Here is a 15,336-nt window from a genome sequence, read left to right as displayed (position 1 = left end):
TGAGTGTGACAGAACTCAGAAATGTGTCCAATTATTGCTGGGCCCAGAATTCTCTGCTAGTCCCCGAAACAGCCAAACCAAAGGCTGTTTGCTCCCCACAGCCCAGGTTCTGAAGAGGCCTTATCGATCGTTCTCATGCTCGTTACTCTTCACTCTTTGGGCCAAAGGAGATGACAAACCGAACAGGAATTGTCCAGCTCTGCTCCTCACAGGGGGCTACAAGTGAATATTTGCCTCTTCCCAAGCATTTATAGAAAAATCAAATACAACCAGAAACCTTTTCCTCTTGAAAACTATGTTAGGCCGGGTGGTGGTGGCGCACGCCTTTAATCCCAGCACTTGGGAGGCAGAGGCAGGTGGATCTCTGTGAGTTCGAGACCAGCCCAGTCTACAAGAGCTAGTTCCAGGACAGGCTCCAAAACCACAGAGAAACCCTGTCTCGAAAAAAACCAAAAAAAGAAAAAAGAAAACTATGTTAGCATAAAGAGACGAGGAAGAGGCTACTTCAAGTAGAAAAACACAAGATCTCCTGAGTAAACTGGCAGCATGGGGACCTTGGGGTTGAAGGGGAGGGGAGAGGCAGGGAGGGGAGCAGAGAAAAATATAGAGCTCAATAACAATTAATGATAATAATAATTTTAAAAAGCTACTTCATGGGTCCTGATTCACAGCCAGGAGAACTGGCGTCTAGCCAGTCCCTTGTCCTGACGGTGTGCTTCTCAGTCTTGTGGGGTAGTGCAGAGCAACAACACTTGAGCTGGCTAATCACTGCACACCCTCACTCTTCATCCCTTACAGAACTGCGCCTCCGGTGAGATTTCTCCAGGGACTTGTTCTTAGAGAGTTCTTCTACCCATTAACATTTCCACCAAGAAAACATACAGCCATACCCCAGAAAATGGAGGGTGATAAAACTGCATTTCTTTCTTTCTAAGACAGGCCTTCACTATGTAGCTCTGGCTGGCCTGACACTCACTCTGTAGACCAGGCTGGCCTTGAACTCGTAGTAGTCCACCAGCCTTTGCCTCCCGAGTGCTGGCATTAAAGGTGTGTGCTACCACACATGGCTAAACTTCAGTTTTAACTCCTGCTCTACTCTGTAAATGCTTCCTAAGCAAATGCCCTGTTGACTTATCCAGTGAAAGTACAGTTCAATATGGACACGAGTTACAGAAGTGATTACACCGTTTCCTCAAGGACAAGTGCCAAGAACCCAGAACTCTTTCTTAGGACAAGGGTACCTGGGTACCTGGGCCAAAGTCAGAGTAGCCATCTAAGGAAGAAAAGGAGTGGTACAAAGTGGCTAACACCCCATCTTCCCCGTGTCCGGGCTGGGTACGTTCTCTGCAGAACTACATCTTGAGCATGGAAGTCATTTCCCTTACTAGGTAAACTACTCACTTGCAACAGTTTGACCTGGTATAAACTTGCAGAGTGTTGCCTGTAAAATCCTGCAGCCTCGTTGTTCCCTCCATTGAGGAAGCAAAAAATTGGTTCGAATTAAGATGGTTAAACTTCAGCCCAGTGATGCTTCCTCCAGCTCCCATCTAATATGAGGAAGGAAAAAGCCAGTGAGTGATGATGAGCCAAGCAAGGAGCCAGGCCTGGGCACACAAACAGCACTAAGGCAGAAACACAGGTCAGCGCAGATATCTGATGTTAGAATATTCTTTATTTTTTTAAGGCTTTATTTTCACTTTTATATTTTCAAATAAGAGGCAGTAAACATAACTGGTTTTGGTACACAGTTCTGTGAATTTCAACATTGACAATGAATAGCCTACCCAACCCCAGAATTAAGATGCTGAAACATTCTATTAATCCCACAAAAACTCCCTCATGCTCTCCTATTCTATCACATTTACCCACTTAAATTTAACCCCTGGAAATCAGCTCAGAAAAGTGGTGGGGTTTGGCGAGCAGGAACCCGCCCCCGCCCCGTGTTCTTGCAGACATTGCAGGCAGTGATGACACAACTGTGAAGAGCCTGGAGACAGCAAGTGTTAGACCCCTTGTCTGGGAAGCACAAGGCCATGGGTTTGATCCCCCAAAGGGACGGGAGTAACACCTGTGGCTTACCTTATTAAACACTCCCTATAGAGACTAGAGAGATGGCTTAGTGGTCAAGAGCATCTACTGCTCTTCCAGAGGACTAGAGTTCAGTTCCTAGCATTCACATAGGATGGCTCCAGAGGATCCAATGCCCTCTTCTGGCCTCTGCAGGTACTCCCATAGATGTGGTATATACTTGACATACAGACACACACATATATATAAATAAATACATAAAGATAAAATATTAAAAAAAACAGGCAGTTCCCAGGCAGAGATAGTTCATGGTCTACCTGATCTACATAGTGAGTTCTAGGACAACCAGGGCTAATAGACTGTCTCAAATAAATAAAATAAAATAAGACACACAAATAAGAGGTGAAGCTGGGTGGTGGCAGCGCACACCTTTAAGGAGACAAAGGCAGGTGGATTTCTGTGAATTTGAGGCCAGCCTGGTCTTACAGAGCAAGTTCCAGGACAGCCAAGGCTGTCTCAAAGAAACTGTCTCAAAAAACTATAATAATAATAACACTAATAATAAATAAATAAATAAATAAATAACAAAAAAAGAGCTGATTTTATACCAAGCACTGTTTTAAGAACTTGGCATCAAGCCACATGTTGGTGGCGCAGGTCTTTAATTCCAGCATTTGGGAGGTAGAGGCAGGCGGATCTCTGTGAGTTCAAGGCCAGCCTGGTCTACAAGAGCTAGTTCTAGGACAGGCTCCAAAGCTACAAAGAAGCCCTGTCTCGAAAAACCACAGACACGCATGCACACACAAGAAGATCCTTCTCTACTTCCTTCTTATACTGCTGCAATTCAGACTTTGAACAAGGTCGCCAATATAACAAACACTTAACTGACTTCTGATTTAACATACTGGCATGTTCTCTCTATCTTTTTTTTTTTAAAAAAAAAACAGGATCTCTTAATGTAGACCTGGCTGTCCTCAAACTCACAGAGATCAGCCTACCTTTGCTGCAATTAAACTTACAAGCGCGCACCACCACTCCCAGCTGTAAGAACATTCTAGCCCAGTGTCCGTTGTCTGCTAGTAAGAGAATCAACTGTTCCCACTGGCTGACCAGGTTTTACTATTCCAAGACATCACCATTGCCCCGTTCCTCTCTCTTGCCTGTGGAATGCCCTCTTTACCCTGTTTGGGCCCCAACAATGTTGCTAAGCTACCATTCTGATACTACCTGTACTGACATCAATCTCAACTTAATGGGCTCCAGAAATTGATCTGAGGCCATTGTGGCCTCCCTGCTATGTAAATATCTCTCATTTGTCCCTACCTAATGATTTTTGGGTTCAACTCTTCAGAAAGGTAAGGAAAGAAAAGAAGGAGGAGAAAAAAGGATGCCAATCTTGAAAGACCCACTCACTAAAAAGAGTAAATAATTTTTAAAATTTATTTTATTTATTATGTATACAACATTCTACCTGCATATATGCCACTAGCCAGAAGAGGGTGCCAGATCTCATTACAGATGGTCGTGCGCCACCATATGGTTGTTGGGAATTGAACTCAGAACCTCTGGAAGAACCGTCAGTGCTCTTAACCGCGGAGCCATCTCTCCAGCCCAATAATTTATTTTTTTTAAAGATTTATTTATTATGTATACAGTGTTCTGCCTGCATAATACCAGAAGAGGCACCAGATCTCATTACAGATGACTGTGAGCCACCATGTGGGTGCTGGGAACTGAACTCTAGACCATCTCTGGCTGTCCTGGAACTCACTCTGTAGGCCAGATTGGCCTTGAGTTCACAGAGATCTGCTTGCCTCTGCCTCCCAAGGACTGAGATCAAAGGCAAGTGCCACCATACCCAGCAAGATTAATTAATACTTAATATAACCCCAGAAGCACAGACACTGAGAGAAACAATTAATAAATGGGACCTCCTGAAACTGAAAAGCTTCTGTAAAGCAAAGAACATGGTCAAAAAGACAAAATGACAGCCTACAGAATGAGAAAAGATCTTCACTGACCCCACATCAGACAGAATATACAAAATATACAAAGAACTCAAGAAATTGGACACCAAAAGATCACATAATCCAATAAAAAAAAATGGAGTACACACCTTGAAAGACTCTAAATGCATTTCTGAGGCCTCTAAGCTCTAAAGACATTTTCTGAAGCCTCTTAGCATTTGGAAATGGGACAGTCGCCCCCACACACACATGCTGGACTGCTCATCCCCCTGTGTCCTTGTGAATAATCTCAAACATAACTCCATTTTGGGTATTGAGGCAAAGACAACCCACAGATGTTGACTCAGTTCCTGATTTAGTCACTGGAACAAGGTCAGGATGGCCCACAGATGCTCCCCTTATTTCACCCGACCACGCAGCTATTCTCCTACACTGGAACAGACCAATCACTGCTAGTAACCCTTTGAATAAGCCAATCCAATAAGTTGGAAAACAACCTTCAGGTTCCCCCCTTGTGTCTGTGGCTTTTCACTTTAAAAGGTGGGCTGTAACAGCTATTGGATGTCCTTCATATCCTGAACCTGAAAGGCCCTGTCATGACAGAATAAAAATCCTCTTGCTTTTGCATCAATTATGGTTGTGTGAGTGGTGTCTGGAGCAACTCCTCCCTGATGTTTGGACTTCTAGTCCAACAACCTAAACAGAGAACTCTCAACAGAGGAATCAAAAATGGCTGAAAGACACTTAAGGAAATGTTCAACATCCTTAGTCATCAGAGAAATGCAAATCAAAACAACTCTGAGATTCCATCTTATACCTGTCAGAATGGCCAAGATAAAAAACACTGATGACAATTTATGCTGGAGAGGTTGTAGGGAAAAGGGAACATTCCTGCATTGCTGGTGGGAATGCAAGCTAGTACAGTCCCTTTGGATGTCAGTGGGGCGATTTCTCAGAAAAGTAGGAAACAACCTTCCTCAAGACCCAGTAATACTGCTTTGGGGTATATATCCAAAGGGTGCTCAATCGTGCTACAAGGACATGTGCTCAACTATGTTCATAGCTACTTTGTTTGTCATAGCCAGAACCTGGAAACAACCTAAATGCCCCTCGACCGAAGAATGGATAAGGAAATCGTGGTACATTTACACAATGGAGATTTACACAGCAGAAAAAAATGACATCTTGAATTTTTCAGGAAAATGGATGGAGCTAGAAAACATTATTTTGAGTGAGGTAACCCAGACACAGAAAGACAATTATCACATGTACTCACTCATAGGTGGTTTTTAAACATAAAACAAAGAAAGCCAGCCTACAAAATATAATCCCAGAGAACTTAGACAACAATGAGGACCCTAAGAGAGACTTAGATAGATCTAATCTACATGGGAAGTAGAAAGTAGAAAAAGACAAGCTCTCCTGAGTAAACTGGGAGCATGGGGACCTTGGGGGAAGACTGAAGCAGGGAGGGGAGAGGCAGGGAGGGGAGCAGAGTAAAATGTAGAGCTCAATAAATATCAATAAAATATATATATATATATATGGCTGGAGAGATGGCTCAGAGGTTAGGAGTGCTGCCTGCTCTTCCAGAGGTCCGTCCTGAGTTCAATTCCCAGCAGCCACGCGCTCACAACCATCTATAATGAGATCTGGTGCCCTCTTCTGGTCTGGTGGCATGCATGTAGACAGAACACTGTATACACAATAAATAAATAAATCTTTAATATATATGTGTGTAAAAAAATGAGTATTTAAAAAAGAAAATGACAAGAGTGTATGCCAGAGCCACATGTTTACCAACATACTAGAGGGAAGAACAGGGTAAATAGTGCTAGAGTGGTAAATAAAGAAATCAAACTTTTATCATGTGTAGGCAATAAGATTATATAGGGAAAATTTAATCTTGAGCCGCAGTTTTTTTTTTTTTAAAAAATCACAAGTGACTTTGTGATTTCTTTTTTTTTTTTTTTTTTTTTTTTTTTGGTTTTTCGAGACAAGGTTTCTCTGTGGCTTTGGTGCCTGTCCTGGAACTAGCTCTTGTAGACCAGGCTGGTCTCGAACTCACAGAGATCCGCCTGCCTCTGCCTCCCGAGTGCTGGGATTAAAGGCGTGCGCCACCACCGCCCGGCGAGCCGCAGTTTTTTTATTCCTTTATTATTATGTGTATGAGTGTTTGTCCTGCATGTATGTCTGTGTACTATGTGTGTTCCTGGTGGAGGCCAGAAGAGGAGATCAAATCCCCTGGAACTGGAGTTTTAGATGCTGTGAGCCCCCACGTGATAGCTGAGAATTGAACCCAAATCCTCTGTAAGAGCAGCCCGTGCTCTTAACTGCTGAGCCATCTCTCTAGTCCCACACAGAAAAAAAAAAAAAACAAAAAACAAAAACAAAAAAAAAAAACAAAAAACAAAACCAAGCAAATAAGAAAGCTTAGCTTTATCTTATGAGTGTTTTGCCCGCATCTATGCATGTATACCATATTCATATCTGATGCCTGAAAATCAGAAAAGGGTATTGACTTTCCTGGAGCTGGAGTTCTGGATGGCTGTAAGCCACCATGTGGGAACTGGTAATGGAACCCAGATCTTCTGCAGGAGCAATAGTGCTCTTAACCTCTGAGCCATCTCTCCAGTCCGAAGGAAAAACAAAATGTTTTAAAAAGAGAGTTTGGTTAAGTGTGCACCCTGTAACCCCAGCACTTTAGAGGCCAAGGAAATCTGCCACAGTGAGATCAACTTGAACTACACACTGAAAGCTACCCAATAAAAACGGAGAGAGGGACAGCTCGGTCAGGAAAGTACTTGCTGCACGAGCATCAACACTTGAGTTCAACACCTGGCATCTGCATGGAAAGCCGAGATGATGATGCTCACTTGTAAACTAGCACTGGAATTCACTGACTAGCTGGTCTAGCCTACTCTAACTGGTAAGCTCCAGGCCACCAAGAGACTCTGTCTTATAAGAGCCACGGGGACAGCATGATGGCCCAGTAGGAAAGGTAAGGTAAAACTGAGCAGGCCTGAGGGCCTGAATTCAATCCCGGGATTCCATGTAGAAAATTCAGAGGCTATGGCAAAACAGAATTCCTATAGCAAGATGGTAACAGAACTGCCTATAGTACACAGCAAGGCCAAAACCTTCACCCATACACCATGATACACACATGATCCTTACGTGTACATGCCCACACTCATATACACACAACAATAATAAATTTAAATTAAAAATAAAACAAAGGTAGAGAGCTCCTAAAGACTGACACTTGAGTCTGATATTTGACTTGAGTCTGATATTTGCCTTCACACACACACAGACACACAAGATACAAAGATATACTGATCATCTGGAGTATGTGGACATCACTTTAATACCAGCACTTGGGAGGCAGAGGCTAGTGGATCACTTTAGCTCAAGGCCAGATTGGTATACATAGCATACCTGGTAGGCAGCCAGGGCTACATAGTGAGACCCTATCTCAGACAAAACACAAAAATACAGAGACGATCTCACTACATGCTCAGTGATTCCCCTGCCTTTGCCTCCAGAGTAGTTGAGATGATGGGTGTACACACACACACACACACACACACACACACTGCCACCTTACTTGGCCTGAGTAGGAAAACATTTAACTTTTGTGTGTATACGTGTGCACACATGTGTACAGAAACCAGAGGCTGATGTTGCTCTCTGCCTTACATACTGAGACAGGGTCTCTCACTTGAACCTAGAACTCATTATGTTCTGGGGGATTCATCTCTACCTCCCATGACTGGGATTATAGGCAGGATACAATGCCACCTGCTGGAGATTTGAACCCTGTGAGCCATCCAAGTAGGAAAAACATTTAAATTTTTAGATAAATAATGACAATTAATAAATATAGATTTCTGCTTCTAGCCATGTTAGTATCAGGAATCAAATAATCCTCATGCTTTACACAACTAGAAAAATAAACATAATATATGAAACAAGTTTTAAGGCCATGTCAGTAAGACGGACAAGAAAGGATGGAAAAGTAATGAGGTCAGCCTGCAACTGTGCCAGCTTACTGCTAGGGAGGGAGAACAATAGCTTCCAAGTCTCAGTAAGATGAGCAGACAGACTGTCAACAAGGCAGAGTACTGGGGATGCAGAGGCAGAGAACAAACACTCTTGGAGACGTTCCCATGTGCTTCTTCCAGTATTTATGTATAAATGGATTACACAAAATTAGACGAAATAAAAGTACCAGAAATGAGTTGGAGAAAATCTTCAAAACAATCTATAATCTCATCATTCAATGAAAGGGTTAGGCTTTGTTTTATTGAGGTGGATTTTTACTATCTAGCCCAGGCTAGCCCACCTCTATCCTCCTGTTTTTGCTTCCCAAGTGCTGGGATTACAGGCTATGAAATGACATTATACCCAACTTGAAGCCATTCTTAATATACAGGGTATCTACTGGGTATATTAACACACTTCAGGGCAGCCATATGCCCAGTTGGCCAACACAAAATCAACTAAATGATTTCTGTACACTTTTTGTCTTATTTTGATTGGCTATTTTTTTAAGACAGGATGTCTGTCATTATATAGCTCTTGCAGTCCTGCAATTTACTACATAGATCAGGTTGGCCTTGAACTCATCAATGTCTCCTGAATTAAAGGTTAAAGGCATGCACCACTGTGCCTGGCTGTTTGGGCTTCTGTTGTTATCTTATTGGTCTTTTGCTTATTTTTTTTAGTTTTTGGCGGTTTTTCTGTGTGTTTGGGGGTTTGTTTATTTTTAAGGCAATATAAATAAACAAATGACAAAAAAATTTTTAAATAGTACTTTGATGTTATGTCCACTTTGGAACTTTTTAAAATTAGGAGGTAGAAAGAGGAGGGAATTCAAGGCCAGTGTGGACTACCAGCAGATCTGATATCAAACAATAGTAGCCGAATATAATAGTACATGTCTTTAATTCCACCACTCTGGATAGAGGCAGGTGAATCTCTGTGAGTTCTAGGCCAGCCTGGTCTACATAACAAGTTCTAAGCCATCAAGGGCTAGATAGTAAGACCCTGTCTCAAAAAAAGAAAATCTAAACCAAATAAACAAAACAAACAGAAATAACAACAAAAACCATACAGCACATACAGAGATCATACATACACTTTCAGGCTTTATTTGAAAAAACGAAAAAAGTCATATCCAAAAATTTAGGGCCTGTTCTTGAAATCTATGTAGTTTTGTTTTTTGTTTGTTTGTTTGGTTAGTTGTTTTTTTGAGACAGGGCTTTTCAGCCGCTACTGAGCCAGTCCTGGAACTCGCTCTGTATAGATCAGGCTGGCCTCAAACTCAGAGATCCACCTGCCTCTGCCTCCTGAGTGCTGGGATTAATGGCGCCACCACTGCCCAGTTTATGGAGTTTTTTTTTTTTTAACTTAAGTTTCTTTCCCCCTTTTTTACTTAAGTTCTTCACCACCACCACCACCCCGCCCCAAGAAAGGGTTTCTCTGTGTAACAGCTCTAGCGGTCCTGCAACTTGCTTTGTAGACCAGGCTGCTCCAAACTCACAGAGATCTGCCTGCTTCTGCCTCCCAAGTGTGCTAAGGTTAAAGGCATACACCACCACCCAGCTACTTAAATTATAAAACTAGAAAGTCACTTTTTATAGTACAACTCACCAATGTCATCTACCAGCTAGAAAAGGTAAATGTCCTAGCCAGCCAATATCTCAGCAGCTGCAGATAAACTTTAGTATCTTATCTTAGGTCATTCCTAAGTGGACTGGTGGGCATGATGGAATGCACTTATAATTCCATGCTTGAGAGATGGATATATGAAAACTATCAAGGCTAAATTATTGTTTAGCCTGAACTAAAATGAGACCTTTTTTTTCCCCAACAAATCAAATATCCAGGCATTGTGGCACATACCTTTAATTTCAATACTCATGAGACAGAAGTAGAAAATCGCGGTGAGTTTGAGGCCAGCCTGGTCTAAATAGAAAGTTCCAGGCAGCTAGAGCTATGCAGTAAGACCCTTCTCAAAACAAACACAAAACTCAAATAAAACCAAACAAATACAAAATATACAAGATGAGTTCTTGGTAGAAGGCTTGCGATTGAGCCCTAACAATAGAAGCAGGGGCAGGTGGTGGGACAGCACCTAAAAACTACACCAAATCTTCCACCAATCCTGCCTGACAGCTGACAGCACCATGCTGTTCCTCATTCTCTCCTGATTATTTAAGCATTGTTCTTCAGTCATCCATGAAGCCTTCACCATCATCTATGACTCACAACGGATCATCTCTTGTGTTCTGAGCATTTGGCATCGGCACTATTAGTTGTTTTACACCCCTTTGTCCAGTTGTACTTCAAAACCCTCATTCATTCAACAAATACAAAGCAGCTCCTCTAGGCTCTGAGGATACAGTGATAAAGCAGAAAGGCAGGTCCCTGCCATCATGCTTATTTTCCAATGGGCAAGGACAGAAAATACAATATTTCAAATACTGATAAATATTTGAGGACATGTGCAGCAGGGCAATTATCTAGAACTGATTGGAGGGGTGAGGGCTACTTCCTCTTTAACAAGGCAAGTCAAGTTTTTACTACCAGCACTCTTGAGGCAGAGGCAGATGGATCTTTATGAATTCAAGGCAGACTTGGTCTACATAGTTCTAGGCCAGCCAAAGCTATAATAAAACCCTGTCTCAAAAATAAATAATTAAATAATTAAAAGGCAGATCAGGAGTTGGAGAGATGGCTCAGCTGTTAAAAGCACTTGTGCGGGCTGGAGAGATGGCTTAGTAGTTAAGAGCATTGCCTGCTCTTCCAAAGGTCCTGAGTTCAATTCCCAGCAACCACATGGTGGCTCACAACCATCTGTAAAGAGGTCTGGCGCCCTCTTCTGGCCTTCAGGCATACAGACAGAATATTGTATACATAATAAATAAATAAGTAAATAAAAAAGAATTTGTTGTGGTCTGGAGAGATGGCTCAGAGGTTAAGAGCACTGACTTTCCTTCCAGAGGTCCTGAGTTCAATTCCCAGCAACCACATGGTGGCTCACAACCATCTATAAAGAGATCTGGTGCCCTCTTCTGGCATGCAAGCATATATGGAAGGAATGTTGCATACATAATAAATAAATAAATAAATAAATAAATAAATAAGCACTTGTTGTTTTTACAGAAGACCCAGGTTTGGTTCTCAGCACTATATGGTGGCCCCCAACCATCTATAACTCCAGTTCCAAAGGATCTGATGCCCAGTTCTGGCCTCTGAAAGCACCAGGTGTGCTGTGCATGTGGTACACATACATATATGCAGGAAAAGCATTCATACATAAAAATAATAATAAATAAAATCTTAAAATTAAAGAGCAGATTAAGTGGAGACTTGAACTGCAAGTAGGAGCCAATCATGAGAAAACTATAAAAAGAGAATTCCAACCCAAGGAAAAAACAAGAGGAACAGAAGTAGCTAGTGTACCTGAACCAGAGGGAGTGCTACGGTTTGGGTAGGAACTTGGCCCCCACCCACAGGCTCATGTATTGAAGGCACTGACAGGTGACTGCTTTAATTTACTAATGGGTTTCAAACTAAATGGGCTGGTAGGACATGGAGCCTGGCTGGAGAAAGCAGGCCACTAGGGAGCATGCGTTACTCCAGACCATGTCTCTCGGCTTCCTGACTGTTGAGATAAGCAGCCTTGCTCTGCAATACTCTTCTCCCATGATGCTCACATGCCCAGATAAATTAAAGCCAACATGTATGAAACAAAACCTCCACAACTGTCTTCTTTAAATCATTTCTCTCGGATACTGTCAGAAAACATGAAAAACCAAAATAGGAAAGCCAGACAAAATGAGATTAAGTAAGAAGGGATATAGAAGGGTATGGCTGAGGCAGGCAGATCTCTGTGAATTCGAGGCAAGCCTGGTCTACAGAGTGCTTTTCCAGCCAGTCACGGCTACATAATGAAACTCTGCCTCAAAAATAAGATTAAGAAGAAGAAAAAGAGGAGGAAGAAGGAATAGAGAGTCTATGAATGACTAGCCTGTACCATTTAGTATTTTAAAGGCCAGCATTCAAAACATATTTGAGTTTTCTTACCATTTACAGTTTTGAAAATACCCACTTACTTTTGTTCCCAACCATTGTGCTACTAAATCCACCATTCTTCCCATCCCTCCAATAAACAGTTTTATAGTGTGACTGCCTGGCTCCTGGAACCACTTACCCCTTTAATGAAGATAGGTTTGTCCTTTATGCCAAAGTTCCAGATCATGACATCCCCCCCTTTGGAGCCCACAGCCACGGTACTGGGATGAGTGGGGTGCCATGCCAACGATGTAGTCCTTCTGTCAAAGGGGGCAGCTTTTTGGAATACCCGGTAAGAAGCCAGAGAGTGCAAAAAGGACTTTTGGAGACCCTAATACAGAGAAAATAGAATTAATCCGAATTCACTGAATTAAAACTCATGTCCTGAGCTGGGCATATGGCACACGGCTTTAACTCCAGGATTCAGGAGGCAGAGACAGGTGCATTTCTGTGAGACTGAAGCCAGTCAGGTCTACATATAGAGATCCAGGCAAGCCAAGGCTACATAGTGAGGGTTTTTTTGTTTGTTTGTTTGTTTTTTTTTTGTACCTGGAGAGACAGCCATGGGTACTGGGAACTGAACTCTTATATTTTTGGTTGTGAGACTAGCCTTTAACGGCTGACCCATCCATCCCTCCAGGCCCATAGTGAGATCTTGTCTCAAAAACATAAATAAAAATTAAATTAGGGTTCTGGGTAAACTGTCACTCCTTCATAGATAAGCATGAAGTCTTCTCTAGTCTTGTGCGTGGAATATCTGCAATGTAATGTTAACTAATCCTGGAAACAAAAGGGCAGAATGCATTCCAGCTGGGATGTTTACAGGGTAAACTTTTTCTCCTTGACTGGGCCTTCAGTAGGCCAGTCATCATAGCCAGGTGACCAGACCATCCTGATAATCTGCTGAACCAATTTATCATCTAGTTAGAGCTAGCAGTAGTAGAGGCCCTTTGCGCGTCTCAGACAGGAAACATCTCACCTGCTGTAGTGATGACCAAGTGACTTTGCCTAACTTCTGCTGGTAAAGATCCCTGATGATGCTGCTACTCTGTGGCGGGGGCAACACTGGCAAAAGGCAGCATGACTCACATTTCCTGCTGGATACTGCAAGAAGAACACAAACACATTTTCCTCTCCACCATCTCAAGAAAGGTTTTTCCTCTGAAGCCCTTTGCTGTCTCATTCAGGACAGCCGATCTGTGTCATCATCTCCTAAAGCCTTTCCGCGCACTGTTGAGTTTCAGTCGACCCAAGAAAGAAAGAACGTTTCCCCCAAACACTCCTCCAAACAGTAATTCTGTTCTGAAACTAGATAAGACCTTGCAGGGTTCCTTAGAGTTGAGCCAAAGAGACACCCAATAAAGTACACTGCAGGCTCTTCTTGTATGGGGTGACATAATTAGCAGGACTTGAGAGACAATCTTAAAAAATCACATGCCAAAAATTTCTAGGACAGCATAGAAGAAATTGAAAGATATTTGTCAACCTAAATGCCCTTCGACCGAAGAATGGATAAGGAAAATGTTGTATATTCACACAATGGAGTACTATACAGCAGAAGAAAAAAAAAATAACGACATCTTGAATTTTGCAGGAAAATGGATGGAGCTAGAAAACATCATTTTGAGTGAGGTAACCCAGACACAGAAAGACAATCATCACATATACTCACTCATAAGTGGTTTTTAAACATAAAGCAAAGAAAACCAGCCTACAAACCACAATCCCAGAGAACCTAGACAACAATGAGGACACTAAGAGAGACTTACATAGATCTAATCTATGTGGGAAGTAGAAAAAGACAAGATCTCCTGAGTAAATTGGGAGCATGGGGACCTTGGGAGAGGGTTGAAGGGGAGGGGAGAGGTAGGAAGGGGAGCAGAGAAAAATGAAGAGCTCAATAAAAATAATAAAAACAAAAAAGGAAAGATGTTTGTTTAATCTTATATTAAAATACTATGGTGGTGCAAAACTGTAATCCTAGCACTCAGAAGGCTGCAGCAGAAACAGCTTGAATTTGAGGCCAGCTTGGGCTACACACCAAGACTCTCTATTTAAAAAAAAAATACTGTAACAAGCAGCTATTACTTAAGGGGGAACCAGAAGGATCCAGTAGGGTTTAGAAAAACTCAAATTGATTAGGTTGTCAATTCTGAATCACCAAACCCTATCATGGGCCCCATCTTGTAGGTCCTTTCTCTTGACAACTTTCCTTTCTTCTGATGGGTAAAAACCACTCCACCAACTCAGAACATCCCTTAAAGCCCAGGTTCAAGCTCTGGTAAACCTCTGGGAATGAGCTTCCTGAAGAAAGGAGGTCTGAGATTTCAGACTCTCAGCTGAAACCCAAGGCCATACAGCTAACAACACTGACTGGAAATTCAGCAACCCCGGGCCTAAGAACGGTAGGATTACTTTGAAACAGTAGATATGTAAAACTTCTGAAATAAAGGAAAAGTGGGGCCGGGCGGTGGTGGCGCACGCCTTTAATCCCAGCACTCAGGCGGCAGAGGCAGGCGGATCTCGGTGAGTTCGACGCCAGCCTGGGCTACAAGAGCTGAGTTCCAGGACAGGCTCCGAAGCTAGAGCAGAGAAACCCTGTCTATAAAAACCAAAAAAAAAAAAAAAAAAAAGAAATAAAGAAAAAGTGTGGACTGTGGCCCTATAGTGATGTTCATCTTCTTCCTGTTACCTGGAGTGGAGGTGGGGGGCGGTTAAGATTAAGCTCTTTGGTGTCAATGAACTGGCAAATGAAATGCAGTCCGAAGTGGCAAACCACTTGCTTTGCGTACTCGAGGCCTGAGTTGGAACCTTAAACCTCCCACATAAAATCACAGCCTGAGGCGACGGGAACCAGAAACTGCTTCAGGGTCCTAGGCATAAGCATCCCCACCCCAGCTTCGACCTCTGGCCTGAGCACCTTGAACCACCGGAAGACGAAGGCAAACAGCGCAGGCCGTACCGAGACCCTGCGCACACAGCTTCTTGGCTTCGGGCTCCAGCTCCTGAAGACTTCTGAGGCTTTTGCTCTTGAGGAACCGCGCAACGTCGAGGGACTTCTGGGTTCCTGCGCATTTCTTGGGAACCATGGCGTACTCCGTGAAGAGATATCAGGCGCAATGGTAAAATAACGAAGCGAGGACTAAAAGCCTCTGAGGAGGGAACAGGAACGGACTACGTACGAGGCAGCGCCGACGCAAGTAGCTCGGCTGAGCCAACTTCGCGCCAAACGCTCCTGGGCCAGCTTTACTTTTAA

At 42.8% G+C, this 15,336-nt stretch overlaps 1 protein-coding gene across 2 annotated transcripts in view; it reads right to left on the bottom strand.

The window, feature by feature from the left end:
• Ddb2 (damage specific DNA binding protein 2) overlaps positions 1–15,336 on the bottom strand; it is a 20,600-nt gene extending 5,264 nt beyond the window's left edge. The window contains exons 1-4 of one of the 2 annotated variants that reach the window (XM_057780622.1): positions 15,001–15,336; positions 13,060–13,184; positions 12,220–12,411; positions 1,402–1,547 (exon numbers count right to left, since the gene is read on the bottom strand). In XM_057780622.1, the coding sequence (XP_057636605.1) occupies positions 1,402–1,547; positions 12,220–12,411; positions 13,060–13,184; positions 15,001–15,169 (632 nt within the window). In that variant the 5' untranslated portion in view covers positions 15,170–15,336. The remainder of the gene's footprint in view (positions 1–1,401; positions 1,548–12,219; positions 12,412–13,059; positions 13,185–15,000) is intronic. The other variant, XM_057780623.1, reaches the window with a different exon arrangement.

This window comes from Chionomys nivalis, chromosome 9 (genome assembly GCF_950005125.1).
Source record: "Chionomys nivalis chromosome 9, mChiNiv1.1, whole genome shotgun sequence".
NCBI classification, from domain to species: domain Eukaryota; kingdom Metazoa; phylum Chordata; class Mammalia; order Rodentia; family Cricetidae; genus Chionomys; species Chionomys nivalis.
This window is presented reverse-complemented; position numbering and strand designations above follow the sequence as displayed.